The sequence below is a fragment of the Heterodontus francisci genome, chromosome 18 (genome assembly GCF_036365525.1).
Source record: "Heterodontus francisci isolate sHetFra1 chromosome 18, sHetFra1.hap1, whole genome shotgun sequence".
Taxonomy (NCBI): domain Eukaryota; kingdom Metazoa; phylum Chordata; class Chondrichthyes; order Heterodontiformes; family Heterodontidae; genus Heterodontus; species Heterodontus francisci.
The window spans coordinates 43,397,693-43,415,674 of record NC_090388.1 but is presented as its reverse complement, the minus strand read 5'-3'; the positions used below and the strand labels follow the sequence as shown (position 1 = coordinate 43,415,674).

General features: G+C 40.3%; 1 protein-coding gene across 2 annotated transcripts in view; it reads left to right on the top strand.

The window, feature by feature from the left end:
* Nucleotides 1–17,982, top strand: part of LOC137379580 (coiled-coil domain-containing protein 91-like) — a 245,325-nt gene that overhangs the window by 219,578 nt on the left and 7,765 nt on the right. The window contains exon 13 of one of the 2 annotated variants that reach the window (XM_068050613.1): nucleotides 8,572–8,690. The exons of the other annotated variant lie outside the window; for it this stretch is intronic. Coding sequence (XP_067906714.1) covers nucleotides 8,572–8,577 — 6 coding nt within the window. The 3' untranslated portion in view covers nucleotides 8,578–8,690. Of the gene's footprint in view, nucleotides 1–8,571; nucleotides 8,691–17,982 lie in introns of those variants that run through there. 2 annotated transcript variants of the gene reach the window in all.

Sequence of the window (17,982 nt, the reverse complement as noted above, 5' to 3'; positions counted from 1 at the left end):
GGCCATTGGCCCACCGAGTCTGTGCCGACCGACAACCACCCATTTATACTAACCCTGCAGTAATCCCATATTTCCTAGCTACCTACCTACACTAGGGGCAATTTACAATGGCCAATTTACCTATCACCTCCAAGTCTTTGGCTGTGGGAGGAAACCGGAGCACCCGGCAAAAACCCACGCGGTCACAGGGAGAACTTGCAAACTCCGCACAGGCAATACCCAGAATCGAACCCAGGTTGCTGGAGCTGTGAGGTTGCGGTGCTAACCACTGCGCCACTGTGCCGCCCAAAAGTGGCAAAGCAAAGTTAAAGCTGTGGATAAGACATTGGCCTGGATTTTGCGGTCAGTGGTGAAGGAACGGCACTCGCTGTTCATTACACTGACAGCTGCCCATTACACTGACAGCTGCCCACAGAGCTTTCGCAGATTGTTGAGCAGAGACTTACTGTCTTCGAACCTCTGATCCAGTGCAGTGCCGTCTACAGAGGATCTGTGGCTTGTGTGAGAGAACAGAACAAGCAATAGCGAGGTTTTACAACCAACTGGATGGAAGAATTCTCACTGAAACACACAGAGGCTAAAGCAAGAAATGTAAATTAGATTTAAATCATGTATAGAAAGCTAAATAAAAAGAGGGAATGAAAGATAGAATTAAGGGAGAGTAAAAGAGATAGACAGAAAAAGTAAAAAATATATATTTTTTTTTAAATCACCAGCACTAAGTTCCGAAGGAACGAGACTCCAGGCTTGTAAAAATAAATTTTCAGTGCTAGAGTGGTTGTTTAGCAGTAATTATGGCCTATCCCACCGTTAAAAATTAATTACACGTGAATGCACCAACCCTAACATTTTCTGCCATGTTTAATGGCTAGCTAGTGGGCAAGTACCACATCTTCATGCCCTTGCATTGATTTCAATGTTGAAACTATTGGTGAGGTACTGTCCTAGCACAATTTGTGGAGAAGCAGGGTAATTCGGACTCAACTTCCAGATTTCTGCATTTAGTGGCGCAGTAGTTAGCACCGCAGCCTCACAGCTCCAGCAACCTGGGTTCGATTCTGGGTACTGCCTGTGCGGAGTTTGCAAGTTCTCACTGTGACCGCGTGGGTTTTCGCCGGGTGTTCCGGCTTCCTCCCACAGCCAAAGACTTGCAGGTTAATAGGTAAATTGGCCATTATAAATTGCCCCTAGTGTAGGTAGGTGGTAGAGGAATTGAGGGAAGGTGGGGAAGTGGTAGGAATATGGGATTAATGTAGAATTAGTATAAATGGGTGGTTGACGGTCGGCACAGACTCGGTGGGCTGAAGGGCCTGTTTCAGTGCTGTATCTCTAAATAAATAAATAAAATAAACTGTGCATCTGCATACTCGGGAAGTTGTCTGATTTACTGCATTTTAACGGAGCGCTGGTAATTTCACTGTTATTTTTAATGCAAAATTCGGGCCACTGTCTCATTACACCTTGTGGCAAACACCACGCTCATTCTTATTGCTTTGTATTGTCTTCATTCCTATTCCTAAAGCATTGTTGAAAAATTGGAGATTGAAAAATTTTGATTGTACAGCACAACCAAAGCAAATGACATCCAATGGCCTGAGTGTGGTAAAATACTTCTGACAAAATTTGAACTTTACAGTCATATTGGAACTCACAGCCTGTATTAAATTGGAGATGAATTGTAGGCTGTCATCATTGATAATTATGGAAAAATCATGGTCGGTAGCTACTTCCTGCCAAGCTTTTTTCCTGACTTGCTCTCTGCATTTGCTTCAGTAATATTTTCACAGTTCCATCAAAAAAGTGAGATGCCCTGCAATTTCCTTGAGTGCTGCAAGACATGTCAGTAAAGCACTTCAGCTGTAAAATACCTCTTTAAGATGCTGCAGGACTTTGGATGTGCTGTCAGTTCCAGGTATTGCTCACGGGTACTATTTGCCCATATTATATTTTATGCTGAACTCGGGGCTCATAAGCTCAGGTGGGTGCCAATCCAGCTACACCCATCTCCTGCCTGTTCTGCACTGGACTCTATTAGTCCAAAACTGTGCTGAGCTTCAGCTTGTTCACTGAAGCCTGAAATACAGAAGGTAATAAAATTAGATGAGTATACAAGGATGTTGGAAACTTGTAGAGAACTGAAGAAAATTGGTTTAATTAGCTGAAATAATTCATATGCAGTGATGTAATAAAATGTACAGTATTATTAACTAAATTAAACTTGGCCTTACCAAAGGGAAAATCCCAAGTATTAAAAGAAGTTTAATGATCAAAATAAAGGCCTATGATCAGTTTGAGGTATAATAAAAGAAAACAGATCATAGAAGTGAATTAATCTCTTCATAAATTTGCAGCTTGTTGACTTATTTGCTTCAGGTCAATGAATAATGCCTGATGCAAAATAATGTACTTATATTAGTTTTTGATGCCTTCTGCATTAGTTATGAAGGGAAGAGGGCTGGAAAGGAACAGTACAATAATTCGGTCTGTTTGTTTGTGAACACGTCACATAAATAATTTTGTTAGATCTTTTCAGTGATTTCTGCCTTCTCAAATATTGTTGCAGTTTTAAAAGTGGAGATTTTTCAAACTACTCAGATGTGCTCATTTACTCAATTAAACAAGCCAAATACCTAGAGCTGGGAAATATTTAAAGTTATTTAGTTTGGAGAGTAGGAGTATTTTATTTCCACTTTTTATTTTGTTACAGCACATAACTAAACTATAACCCCAGAGGAAATCAATCCTTTTTTTAAAAAGACTAGATTATACCTTTTGATATATACAAGGCTGATTATTCTGGTAGGAGAGGACTAAAATATCAGCCACAGCAAAACACAAAAATAAGATATTTTTATGGGCCATAAATATATGAATGTGACTAATAAATCCAATAGGGAGTTTGAGAAACATCTAGCCAGAGAGTGATCAGAATGTGGACCTAACTACCACAAGGAGTAGCTGAGGTGAATAGCTTGGATGCATTCAAGGTGAATCTAGATAAGCAAGAGGGAGAAAATAACAAAAGGACATGTTCATGTGAATAACAATAGTATATGACCTCTTGTGGTGCAGAATGCCAGATATTTTTATCCTTCATATGTCAAAAGTTGCAAAACATAAAAAGTCTGTGGTCTTTCTCCTGTCTTTTTCACCATCTCTCCTATGGGAATAAATGTTCCTTCATGTCTATGAGTAATGGCAGAGCATTGGTCATTGCTGGCAGAAGGTTTTTGGAGAAAATATTTCATTGCATAGCCAGCATCAGTTTTTGCCATTATTCTGGAGCATCTGTTGTATGAGCTGCATGATGATTATTCTGCATCTCAAGCTAGTGGAACATAAATGGCATTTGTTAATTGTGACATTTCAACTCCTCCAATTGATAACAGTACTTCTTACAGTGTGAGATATATTGTTGAGAAAGCCATAGGCTCAATAATTGATCTATGCTGAGTTGTAATCAGTTGGGACAGTTGAAGGAAGTACAGTAATACTCTTGTCATTTGACTAGGAGGAGAAAATTCATGCAGAGTTTTTGCTTCCGATGGCTATCCACTGACCCCTGTTGGAAAGCATATGTGTGAGTGTCAGGTGAGGAAAAGATAGGGCTCAATTGTGATATCTCTGCACGTGAGTTGTTTGCAGATGTTCACAGTCCAAGCTTTCACATGAAGAATGGAGAGGTACTGAAGGGTTTCCAGCACCTGTAGAACTGTAGCCTATCAAGAGTTGGTGCTAAATTGAGAACAGAAAATTGGGAGAGGGAAAAAGTAATCTGGTGAGTATAAAGTCACATCATTAAACGTTTTACTTTGGCAGAACATTTTTGTTCTATTAAAAACAACACTTAAAAATTTCAAACAAAAATGTGTTTGACATAACTGGGTATAACTAGTTTGCTGCTCAGTTCCGTTGTTGTGATTGCTTCCATTTGCTAATGGTCTTTTTTCATCATTAACATTCCAATTAGTTGTAAAGAAACTGATTATTGGAAGAGAGTGAAATACTGTATACTAATAAACTTGAAGCAATTTTCAAATGTGGTCATCGCTTGTAGTGTTACCAGAAATTGGCTGACCTACCTGCTGCTGCCATGCTGTACAGCCTAAACTGCAGAGTTCACTGCCAGCAATTCACAGTAAAACCAGTACATTGGTGGGAGGCTAATAATATTCTTGAAGAAGCTGTGTTTATACTTTCCCAGGAGTAAGTTTAGTGGGAATCTGAGCACCGGAATTCACCACCAACAACAGCCAGTCGATTTCTTTTTAAAGTTGTAAAGTGAAGGTATCAATTTCAGTGTTCTCAAAACAGTTTTCTTTTCCTTTAGGTTACAAAGAAATAACAGCTTTAAAGTCTTAACATTTCTTTTTATTGGCGTGCATAGATTATATTTCAAATCATCAAAAAATTAAATCACCACTAAATCCTTTTTAATATAAGTCAGCTACTTTACAAAACGTTCCCTATAAATTATTTTTTTATTTCTTTGATTACTGAATTTCTGTTGCTACTGGGAGGTTTTGAATAGGATTTTCATCATGTATTGTAAAAATATTTTGTAAAATTAAATTGCTGTAATGAAATACTGCACATGATGCAGAGATCATATCTTTTTCAAAGAAATTCTAGCCTTGTATTTTTCTGATGTAACGCAATAAATATTCTTACAGGTCTAAGAGGTTTTTTAAAATTCATTTGAAGTTGGTGTTGTTTTCAGTTACAGAACTTTCTGGATTCGTTATAAGTGCAATCTTTTCCCAATTTTATTTATTTTAAAATGTTTATGCAAGGCAGATAACTAGTTTATAAAGAAGGCTCATCTAATAAGTCATACAGTGCAGTGTAGTTTAGCAGCTTTGATAAGCTGAACACTGTTTTACATTTATGTATTTATATGAAATAAGCTACCATCATTTGCTTTGGACGCAATCTGAGTTGAAGCATTCAGGAAGAAATTGGACAGGTTGCTGATTCAACTAAAGGGAAATCATTGCAAAGGCAGGAAGGACGTGAAATTATCGGTTCAGCTCTGTTGCAAGGATCTGTGATTGAGTGAAAACTCTTCTCATTTTAATGATTTTTCTGTGACTTCTCAAACATTTATGCAAATATGACCATAACAAAATTCAAAACAGGAAAAATACTCGCAGCAGAAAAACCTCATGGAATATATTGATTTAAATGACTTCAATTATAACTAGTGGTTTTCCATAATTTTGTGATATGATTATGGTTTTGTGCTTCACAGTAGTGTAAAGTAAACAGATAGGTAATTATAAATTCAAGAGGTCCACTTAATTATGCCCATTTTTATTGGTTGATATGGGCATCTCTGGCATTTAGTGCCATCCCGCACTGCTCTTGAAAAGGTGGTGGTGAGCTGCTTTCTTGAACCGTTGCAGTCTGTGTGCTGTAGGTACATCTACAGTGCTGTTAGGGAGGAAGTTCCAGCATTTTGATCAAGAAATGATGAAGGAACAATGATACATTTTTAAGTCAGGATGGTGTGTGTCTGGGAGGGGAACTTACAGGGGAACTTCCATGCTTCTGCTGCCCTTGTTCTACTAGGCAGTAGAAGTTGTGGGTTTAGAAGATGCTGTTGAAGAAGCCTTGGCAAGTTGCTGCAGTGCATCTTGTTGCTGCCATGGTGTATCGGTGGTTGAGGGAGTGAATGGTTAACGTGGTAGATTGGGTGCCAATCAAGTGGACTGCTTTGTCCTGGATGGTGTCGAGGTTCTCGAGTGTTGTTGGAGCTGCATTCATCCAGGCAAGCAGAAAGCATTCTATCCATGACTTGTGCCTTGTAGATGGTGGAGTGGCTGTGGGGAGTCAGAAGGTGAGTTACTCATCACAGAATACCGAGGCGCTGACCTCTTGTAGCCACGTATTTATGTGGCTGGTCCTATTAAGTTTTTGATCCCTAGGATGTGGATGGTGGGGGTTCAGTGATGGCAATGGCACTGAATGCTAAGGCGATGTGGTTGGACTTTTTTTTGTTGGAAATAGTCATTACCTGGTACTTGTGTGGCACATATGTTACTTGGTACTTATCAGCTCAAGCCTGAATGTTGTCCCGGTCTTCCTGTATGTGGGCACAGCCTGCTTCACTGCTTCATTATCTGAGGAGTTATGAATGGAGCTACACACAGCAATCATTAGCGAACATCCCCACTTCTGACTTTATGTTTTGAGGGAAGGTCATTTATGAAGCAGTTGAAGTTGGTTAGGTTTAGGACACTGCCATAAGGAATTCCTGCAGCAATGTTCTGGGGCTGAGATGATTGACCTCCAACAACCACAACCATCACTATCTTCCTTTGTGCTAAGTATGACTCCAGCCAGTGGTCAGTCTTCCCCGATTCCTAATGACTTCAATTTTACTAGGGATCCTTGATGCCACGCTCAGTCAAATACTGCCTTGATTTCAAGGGCAGTCACTCTCCCTTCATTACTTCAGAAATTTAAAATAAAACTCTGGACAAATAAAGCACCTTTTTCAAGAGCGACAAAAAATTAAAAAGGGAAATGCTGCACAACTTAAGTGTGGTAATTCAGTGAATTGAAGCACCCATATATAGTACCACTGCAGTAGATTCAATCTTTACATGCCAAGTTGCTAATTGTTTTGAAGAGTCTAGCTGTTTCTCCTCAGGAGGAATAAAATCCAGCAGGTAAATTGTCCATGGCAATAAGAGCAAAATGCTGGAACTCTGAAATGAGAGCAGAAAGTGCTGGAAATACTCAGCAGGTCTGGCAGCATCTGTTTAGAGAGAAATAGAGTTAACGTTTCAGGTCTGTGATCAGAACTGGCAAAAGTTAGAAATGTAACAGTCTTTGAGCAAGTGTAAGGGGGGAGGGGGGAAGAAGAACAAGAAGGAAAGTCTGTGATAGGATGGAGAGGGGAGAGATTAAATGACAGATGTCACGGAACAGAATGCAGATGGAGTGCTAAATAGTTATAGCGAAAGACAAAGCATGAGTCCAGAGAGAGTGCTAATGGCAGAATAATGAACAGCTGTATATGAAAACAAAAACATGAAAAACAAGTTTAAGACTAGCACATGGTTAAAAAAATAAATAATTAGAAAAGAAGAAAATATATATTTAAAAAAACAAAAAATAATTGGGCTCGTAGTCTGAAATTATTGAACTCAATATTGAGTCCAAGAGGCTGTAGAATGCCAAATCGGAAGATGAGATGCTGTTCCTCGAGCTTGCATTGATGTTCACTGGAACACTGCAGCGGGCCAACAACAGAAATGTGGACATGAGAACAAAGTGGTGAGTTAAAATGGCTAACAACAGGAAGCTCGGGATCATGCTTGTGGACCAAGCAGAGGTATTCTGCAAAACGGTCACCCAATCTGCGTTTGGCCTCCCCAATGTCGAGGAGACCACACTTTGAGCAGCAAATGCAATATATTAAATTGAAAGAAGTACAAGGGAATCGCTGTTTCACCTGGAAGGAGTGTTTGGGGCCTTGAATGGTGAAGAGAGGGGGTAAAAGGGCAAGTATTACACCTCCTGCGATTGCATGGGAAGGTGCTGTGGGAAGTGGACAAGGTGTCGCAGGTGATGGAGGAGTGGGCCAGGGTGTCGCGGAGGCAATGGTCCCTTCGGAATGCTGACAGGGGAGGGTAGGGGAAGATGTGTTTGGTGGTAGCAGCACGTTGGAGGTGGCGGAAATAGTGGAGGATGATCCTTTGGATGTGGAGGCTGGTGGGGTGGAAAGTGAGAACAAGGGGAACCCTGTCGCAGTTCTGGGAGGGAGGGGAAGGGTGAGGAAACTGCAGAGCAGGACAGCTTTGAGATAGGAGATAAGTTGTCTATGGCCATTGTTGCTCATATCCTTGTGGCCATGTCATGAGCAGCACTAGCTATGGGTTGCTCCCTTAGTTGCAGGTAGTACCTGACTCAGATGATAAATTAACATGCTGGAAAAAATTGAGAATCTAATGTTCTATCGTATCTGCAAAATCATCATAGAGTGTTTAATCATCATGTAGTACTCATCAAATCACACCTTAACATCCATAGTTTTCAACTAATTTAAGATTCAATACTAATGTATTTCATTCTAAAATTAAGCAATTCCACAGAGCCATGATCACTTTTAATAACCTTTTGTTACCTTTTCACCTATTTCTGTCAATTTCTTTTACTGGTTTATTTCAAACTGAGTACCAATGATTTCATTGAGGAATATTAGATTAGGGGAGCTGGAGGGAGACAAGCCAAAACATTTGGATGATGTACCAGAGGGCTTCCAGGTAGCTGGGAATTGGACTGTGTGAGTCTGTATTTCAGAGAAAATTGAAAAACTGCACAAATAGAATTATACTATGAAAACACGCTTAAATAACTATCTCTCCGAATGTTAATTTTAACCCCTCACCTGTTCAGGGTGCACAAGTTCTCTCTGCCTGTCCCCTCAAGTTGCATCATCAGAATTTGCCTATCAATAAAGATACTTTGTTTGGAAGTCATAAAAAATAAACAGAAAAAAAATTATTAAATTTGTAAAAGTCCTGTTGATCAACCTCTCTGTCTCATTATTTTTTTTTCCAGTATTAAAATAACTGGTGTCGTTAGAAGAAAAGAAAATCATAACAAACTGTAAAAGACACTATTCAAACACATATGACTGAATTTTGGAAACAAGAGAAGAAAATGTGCCAATCATAAAAGGAACCATGCTGTGTCCCAACTGGATCTAGGAATGCAAGAAAACACCAGCTTAGTAAAATTTAAAAAAATACAAAACTAACACACAAGTTTTTCCTTTTAAGTACAAAGGTTGAAAAGAGTGAGCAAAGCATTTTAAATGACAATAGTGCCCACTATATACATACAAAGAACAAAAGGATAACCTGCCCTTTACATCTACACTTAGAGTCTCTGCTACATCTTCCTGATGCACAGCAAAATAAAACACAGTTCCACTGCAATTGAGGTTATATGATACAACTACACTTCAATTTGTTATATGATTTGATGGTGGAAACATACAGTCTTCCTTTGCAACATGGCGCCTACTAATAGCTAAACAAAGAATAGCACCCCACTTGTTAAAACTTAAGTGTTTTAAAACAGCATTGAGCTAAATTTTATCTATGTAAGAAATTACAGTTTCATTTACTGCATGGCAATCATTCAGCACTCAACTCAGCAATCGGGGCAATGGTAAAATTCTTTCTCTTTATCAGTATATACAGACCTTATTCATTTTTCTTTGAACAGGCAGCAAAGCACAGGTTGGATAGCTAGATTTACCCTCTTGCCATTCCAAGGCCTTATTGTGGATGATTGCACTGGCATCATGGCTTTGATGGAAATTGGCTCACGGGTGGCGACACCTTGCCCTTACTAACGCCACCCCACCTAGCTGTACTTTCCACCTCAGATCCACCCAAAATGATGTGGTGGCAATGTGGCTCTTATCACCAAATCACACCGTGGTCTCTCTCAGCACTCCTCTGGCACTTTATCTTCCTTCGAGCACTTCGCTCAGTTCCACCTGTCTTGCCTCTCCATTGCATTCCTTGTTCCCATTCCCCCACCTACACCCAAAGATTCCCCCTGAATTCCTTGCTGAGATATCCTCACTCTTTTCCGCCGTTGGCGTCTGCACTCCTTATAGAATCACAGAATCATAGAATAGTACAGCACAGAAGGAGGCCACTTGCCTTATTGAGTATGTGCCGGCTCTGTCGAAGAACAATCCAGTTAGTCCCACTCCCCTGCTCTTCCTCCATATCCCTGCAATTTTTTTCTCCTTCAAATATTTTTCCAATTCCCTTTTGAAAGCTACTGGTGAATGTGTTTCCACCACCCTATCAGGCAGTGCATTCCAGTTCCTAACCACTTGTATGTAAAGGTTTTTCCTCCTTTGCCTCTGATTCTTTTGATAATCACCTTAAATCTGTACCCTTTGGTTATTGACCTTTCAGCAAATGGAAACAGCTTCTCTTATTTATTCTGTCTAAACTTGTCATGATTTTAAATACCTCTGTCAAATCTCCTGTTAGACTTCTGTGCTTGAAGGAGAACAACCCCCAGCTTCTCCGGTCTATCCACCTAACTGTAATCGCTCATCCCTGGAGCTATTCTAGTAAATCTCTCTGTACCCTCTCCAAAGCCTTCATGTGCATTCTTCCTAAAATGTGGTGCCCAGAATTGGACACACTATTCCAGCTGGAGCTGAACTAATGTTACATATAGGTTTAGTATAACCTCCTGGCTTTTGTGCTCTATGCTTCTATTTATAAAGCCTAGGATTCCATTTGCTTCATTAACTGTTTTGTTAATCTGTCCTGCAACCTTCAAAGATTTGTCACAAGCACTCCCAGGTCTCTCTGTTCTTGCATCTCCTTTTAAAATTGTACCATTTAACTTGTATTGTTTTTCCTTATTCTTCCTCGCAAAACATATCACCTAACACTTTTCTGCGTTGAATATGATCAGCCTTGTTGCCGATCCCATCAACCTATGTCCTTTTGAAGTCTGTTACTGTCTTCCTCACTGTTTACTACACTTCCATATTTCAAAATCGTGCCCGCTACACTCATGTCTCAGTCATTAATGTATTTGAAAAGCAGAAGTGTTCCAAGGACCGATCCCTGGGGAACACCACTGTATACCTCCCTCCACTCTGAAGAGCAGCTGTTTTCATCCTTTAGCCAATTTTATATCCATGCTGCTACTGCCCTTTTTACCCTTGGGCTTTAATTTTGAAAATATGCATGATATATGGCATTTTATCAAACACCTTTTGAAAGTCCATATACACAATATCAACTGCTTTGCCCTCAAAAAACTCACTTGTGTTAGTCAAACATGATCCCACCTAACAAATCCATGCTGGCTCTCCTTTATTAGTTCATGTTTGTCCAAGTGGGTATTAATTTTCCAGCAGATTATTGCTTCTAAAAGCTTCCCCACCTCTACCATTTCACTGACTGGCCGTAATTGCCAGATTTATCCTTTTGCCCTCATTTGAACAAGGGAGGGTGTAACATTTGCAATCCTGCATACCTCTGGCACCACCTCTCTATCCAAGGAGGATTCTTCATTCTCAGTGATTTCAATTTCCAACTTAATTTATCTTGCCCTCTCTTCTGATTTCACTGCTTTAATTCTCTCTAAACCTATCCCTCCATATAAACTCTCATTCCGATATTCCCTTCTACCTCTTTGACATTACTGTCTCACGTGACCTCTCTACTCGCACAATCTCCATTACAGAAAAAGCATATCTGACCAGATCTTTGTATCCTGTAGCACTCACATCCCTCTGCTTCCTTCTAACCCCACTTCTGTCTGCGTCTTCCCCTCGAGAAACTTCCCGAGTCATTTACAACGGCACTTTCAAACTCCCAACTAGTTGCTCTTTAGCCTTCCATTCACCCCGAAACTTGCAGCTGTTGATCTGTCCAATCACTCCCCACCTCTGCCTTTGATGCCTTTGTCCCCAGTAAAACCCTTATACTCTCCAACCTTAGTGAATCCCCCTGATACGGCCACCATCTCTTTCTCAAATCCAAGGAGTGTATCGGGTGCATTGCTGGTTTAACCACCCATTGCCAGATCTGGCCAAAAGAGCATTGGAATAGTTGAGTCTGGAGGTAACAAAGACATGAATGAGCACCTCAGCTGCAGATGGACTGAAACACAAACAGAAAATGCTGGAAATACTCAGCAGGTCATGCAGGCAGCATCTGTGAAGAGGAAAACAGAGTTTAGGTCACGGCCTGAAACGCTAACTCTGTTTTTCTCTCCACAGATACTGCCAGACCTGCTGAGTATTTCCAGCATTTTCTGTTTTTGTTTCAGATTTCCAGCATCTGCAGTATTTTTCTCTTGTAGCAATTGCACTGAGAGATGGGTGATATTGCAGAGGTGAAAATAGGTGATCTTGGTGATGGAGAGGAAATGGTGTCGGAATCTCAACTCTGGGTCAAACAGGATATTGAGGTTGCAAATAGTCTGTTTCAGCCTGAGACAATGGCCGGGGAAAGGGATGGAATCAGTAGCTAGGGAACAGAGTTTGTGGCGGGGGCTGAAGACAACGTCTTCAGTCTTCCCAATATTTAATTGGCAAAAATTTCAACATTTCCAGGACTGGATGGTCTGACATCACAGATGCAGTAACAGAGACCAAGGGCGCTTTACATGCTGATTTTGACAACACTTTAACGTACATCAATTCTTAAAAATTGGTTATTGTTTTGGTTTCAAGTGGTTTGTTTGCAGATTGGAAAATATTGCTCAAAATTCCTGATTGCTTATCACATCAATGGCTGGTTCCCTGTTTAACATGGCCTGCTCGGCCCAGCAGCTGGTTTTCTTTAACTGTTCTCAGGAGACTGAACACTGACAATTGATACCACTTCATTAATGAGCAGCAAAGGAGTTGTAAACATCAAGGTTGATAATATCTCCTATTCAGCTGCAAATATTCTATACATGAAGTCCTTTCTTATTCAATTAGCTCACTGAACTCTGAGATGATGAAGAGTAAATCACCAGCTCAATTACTATGGCCCCATATCATGGAGCAATTGCAGTGAAGCAACATGTAGCTTGTAAATTGGCTTTACATTTGGGCTAGGGGAGGGAGGAAGAGTGTGGAGGGTTGAAAGTTGAGCAACATAGCACTGCTATACCTGCTGAAAGACTAATGCCAAAAAAGTTTAGTGCCAATCCTGAGAGGTCTTTTGGATATTCTAAAGGTCTGCAAGGAGAAGGAAAAAACCCTAAATGCTTGCAAGAACCAATGAGATCATTCAGTGAAAATGAACAACTGTTTAGAGCACTCGGAAATTATCCACAAATACCATATTAAATATCTGATGAAGTTATAAAAGTCTGACAACCTGCATTTGTTGCAAGCCCACATAGAAACCTGGCAAGCTCTTAGTTACCCAACTGTTGTAAAGGTATTTCAGACCTTCATATTTTGCCATTACTTTCAAAACTTGTTTCAAGGTGCCAGACATCTTCTGTAGCATTATTACTTGTATAAGCATGTTTCATTTGAAATTCTTGTTAACCAGATAATTATGCAAGTTTTTTCTTTCTATTAAAACACTACAGTGTTCTTTTAATTAAAGGATAATTGTAGTAATGCTCTTTTGTTAAATCACCATCGCTAATCCAAGATGCCTATGATATGTTCATTGCAGCTTCTGTGGAATTAAATTTCAATACTCTATCCAGTAAAAGTACTTTTATTGTTAAATATTTTAACACTATGCAGCTGAAGTGAAGATACATATAAGCCCCAAAGTCTCCGATTAAACAGGAATTTTGTATTAATGTTCCCAGTAAACAGACTGTGTGACTACAACCATTCCAGACTCTTCCATATCAATTAAAATGAATCTGACTCAAGCTAATGTGCACCTGTGAACTTGACAGGTGTTTAAGTGATAAAAGAGTAACATACCTCTCTAGTGGTTTAATCTATTAGAAGGTTAGTAGGACAGAATGCTCAATTTTTGGTTCCGTCAGGGTAGGTCTTTATGCATCCTCCTAGAACCTTAAGGAGTATGTGGATTAATTCAGGACAATTCAGATATGCCACGTGATCATCCACATACTATTGAACTATATAACCTTCCCAATGGAAAATAGCTCTTTCTTGTACTTCTGCAGTAAGATGTGCTTGTGGTTATTACTGTACTCTTTTGTGTTAATTTCATGCTCTTAGAGTCAACGTACTATCACTTTGGTCAGAAAAAAGATTTGTTTTCTTCGAATGTTAGCTGTTTAATGGTCATATTAAACCCTTGGCATTTTGAATTGTAACACAGGTAAGACAATACAGGAAGCCTGAATTATATGTTGTATATAGTTTGTAGTACAGTTCTTGGAATGAATGCTGAGTCAAATAGAAATTCATCAGAAATCAATATTTTGCTTAGTTCCAGGTCTCTGGTATTGTTTATAGAGTGAGTAGTTGAACTTTATGGATCAGAAAGATTCCAGGTGCTGGCTTAACTGATCTCAGCCAGAGCAACAAAAGATGGGGCTACAATTGGCTTTAGTGTCCCTGCATTAGGGAGGAGAAAATGGGCTAGGGTTCATTCTCCTTATTGAAATCTAGTGTTGTCTTACAGAGGTGCGTGTGAATGAGTGTTGGGAAAGGATTGGGCTTGGACTGTGATGGCCACTGTGATTAAGTAGCATGCCAACACATTCAGTCAGAGTTCACAGCTTCCGAAGGTACTGAAAGACAACCATTACCCATGTAACTGTACACCAGTAAAGAGTCAATACCCAAAGAGGAAAGAAAATTCCTAGGGAGCCAATTTTCAAGAAAGACCTGAAGAAAGAAACTGTACAAATTAACTTTTTTTTTCAGGTTTTGTTCCACTGTGAGTCCTCCTTCCAAGTGGTCATTTGGCCATATATTAATCTGAATAGTTAAGTGACTCCAGACTATTTTACTCCAGGAACCGTCATAGCCAAACTCAGTTTGGTCATCACCCAACATGCACTCCTATCCACTTTCAAGCATACTGCCAAAGATTTATGCATAGTTTTGAGTTTCAAAAAGAAAGACATGCATTTTTATAGTGCCTTTCACGACAGCCAGACATCTCAAAACGCTTTACAGGCAATGAAGTACTTTTTGAAGTGTAGTCCCTGTTGTAATGCAGCAAACACGGCAGCCAGTATGCACACAGCAAACTCCCACAAACAGCAATGTGTTAATGACCAGGTAATCTGTTTTTTGTGATGTTGATTGAGGGATTTATTTTATTAATTCATGGGATGTGAACGTCGCTGGCTAGTACAGCATTTATTGCCCATCCCTAATTGCCCTTGAGAAGGTGGTGGTGAGCCAGGACGTATTGGCCAGGACACCAGGGATAACTGCCCTGCTCTTCTTCAAAATAGAATGGTGCCCTGAGATCTTTTACGTCCACCTAGGAGGATAGACCAGGCCTCAGTTTAACATCTCATTCAAAAGACAGCACTTCAGACAGTGCAACACTCCCTCGGTACTGCACTGGAATGTCAGCCTTGATTTTTGTGCTGAAGCCCTGGAGTGGGACTTGAATCCAGAACCTTGTGACACAGAGGCAAGAGTGCTACCAACTGTGCCACAGCTCAGAAAGTTGTTGTATTGCAATATAACCTGCAAATGCTTTATCCTTCTGATGATTTTGTTTTTGAATTGTACTACTATAAAGAAAAAGCATTTTGTGTTATAAATAGTAGTTCTGGTCAGCTTTGTGATTTTGTTTAGGATTTTAGAACGTCTACAGCAAGAGTGAAATCCTTCAGCACTCAATCCTCTTGTACTACCAATTGCAATGACCCAGGAAGAAGATTCTGGTCAGACCTGGTGTTCTTGTAGTGTGACACTGTTAGTGCAGTAAAGTTGCATTCTAAGTACAATGTTTTCAATATTAAATTAACTATTTTGTCCACCAGAAAATGATCATCAAAAATCCTAAACATGGTAGTAGTTAAAACATGGCAGTAGTTCGCTCAAGTCCCATAACTTATTGCTTCACTTGCTCCTATTTACTGTATATGGATTGACAACATATGGCTTCCTTTTCAAGACATAGAGGTGTTTTGTTGCACAACACAGCTACTTACCTTATTTTAATAGTCTTTTTTTGCTTGCATTCAATTCTGTAGTTGATTTGAGGTTGTATTCTTGCATACAGAGCAAGTCCTTTTTGCAGTACTTTGTCTGTGCATAATGCAGTCTTGTCAACTTTTACGAAACTACAATGTATGTATGATATCTACACAAAATGATGTGGTGACAACACCCAGCAAACATTGGAAAGAAAATTTGGAAATATTTATTTGAAATAGTATATAAAGCGCAGGGTCAAACCAGCACTGCTTTGAAACATCTTTCACCCATTCTGTTTGAATAACAAGGTCAGAGATCTTTTAATATGTGTAAAATAAGTTATATTTGGAGACTGAGAAATGATGTGAAGTGTCAGTTTCCATTGGTTGCCACTTGCATTCCACACAACTTGAATAATATATCTGATAAACCTGAATACTGGACCAGTTTATAAGGGCAGAAACCATTTCCTTTGTCAAAATAAATAATTCTTCACAAAACAAATTGCATATTTATAATACACAAATTGTTGAAGGACGTAATGTGTTTTTGCATTTTATTAATACTTAGAATGAAAACAAAACCTAAACTATTTAACTATTGTAAATATATGTAAGGTGCATCTTTATTCTGTTCTAACAAGTTTCTCTTTTTAAATCCTTAAATGCCACTTCTGTTCATCTACATAACAGTATAGTTTTTGATAATAAAGGTAGGAAATTAGGAAAGTTGAGGAACAAGACGCAACATGCCTGCCTGTCTGCTTTATCTCGGATTTATCACCTGCCTATTCACCAATTCCTTCTATCTCCTTGCTTTTCAGAGATACATTTACTTAATCCCTTGAGCCATTTATGCAAACTAATGAAGTGGTGAAGAAAACCAAGCAACCTATTTTGCTCACTCTATCCATCAGATGATGCAACTTAATGCACAACCCACCTCAATTACTAGCGCTGTAACTCCTCGGAATAGGAAAATAGAAATGTACTCTGGAATTTCAGGAAAATGATGGAAAATTTCTCTGACTCCTTAAGGCAATCAAATGGTTGGCATCCTTCCATCTATGAAAGATGATGGAAAGGCAGCAAGCAATTCATTTAGGTGGGGTGCCTTCGCGATGCACCTTTGCTGATGGCCTTGAAGGCCAAACCTTGAGAGGCAGGTTCTGCCACAAGTGCTGAACGTGAAGCTGCCAGCTGACGCTCTTAGTTGTTGTTTTTGATGTTGGTGCCAGTTGCCAAGCTGCCGTAGCAACTGGCATGGTAGTGCACATCAATCCACAGGATGTGTCGCCATTTCCCTCTTTCGCCAGCTAGTGACTCCTAGGTGCTATAGTCAACATTTAGGACCTTCATGTCACACTTGCAAGCATCCTTGAAGTGGTGCTTTGGGCGCCTTACTGGTCGTCTGGCCCCAGCTATCTCACCATACAGAAGGTCCTTGGGTATGCGATCGTCTTCCAGCCTGCCATTTTAAAATGAGTTTACATAACACAGCCTTTAAACTTGTGTATTAAAATAACCTAGCTGCTAGTTTATTTTAAAACACAAGGTTAATCGCTTGGAGCAGTAGTATCCAACCATTTCAGCTGTGGGCGCCACATTACAATTTTTGTTTTACAAAATCTGACAATTTCGGAAAGATAAAGGCATTAAAAAATTATCTTACTATTGATCAACACAACAGCAAATGTGCATTTTTGTGAAGGAGCCTTAAATGAGAAGACTAATTTATTGACTTAGTTTCTCTGCACAATATTGGACACTGATTTAGTGAGATACCTGGCAGTTTATTTTGCTTGCACAAGTGGTCAACGTCTGCCCGCATACCTGAAATAGTGAAGCAAGGTATTCTGGATAGATGTCCATCTGTCAGGAGTGATCTTGATCATGCTCTCCCTCCTTTTTCTGTCTGTGTGTCTCTCTCTCTTGCCCCCCCCCCCCCCCCCGACCCATGCTGTCCTCCCCTCTTTGTCATCCTCTGTCTGTGTCGTTCCCTCCTTTCTGTGTGTTGTTCCCCCTCTCTCTGTCTCCCATCTCTCTTTCTGTCTCTTTGTCACGGTCTCTCTCCCCCCCCCCACCCTCGCTCCCTGCCCTCCTGCTCCCTGCCCCCCACTATGCCCCCTTCTATGGCCCCTCTCTCTGCACCCCTCCCTCTGTGTCCCTCGCTCTGCCCCCCTGCTTCCCCCCTTCTGCTCCCCGCTTTCTGCTCCCCCTTCTCTGCCCTCCCCATTCTCTGCCCTCCCCCTTCTCTGCTCTCCTGTCTCTGCCTCCTTCTCTCTGTCCCCCCCGCCCCCCCCTCTCTGCCCCTCTCTCTCTCTCCCCCACTCTCTCCCCCACTGCCCCCCGCCTTCTCTCTCTACCCCGCTCTCTCTC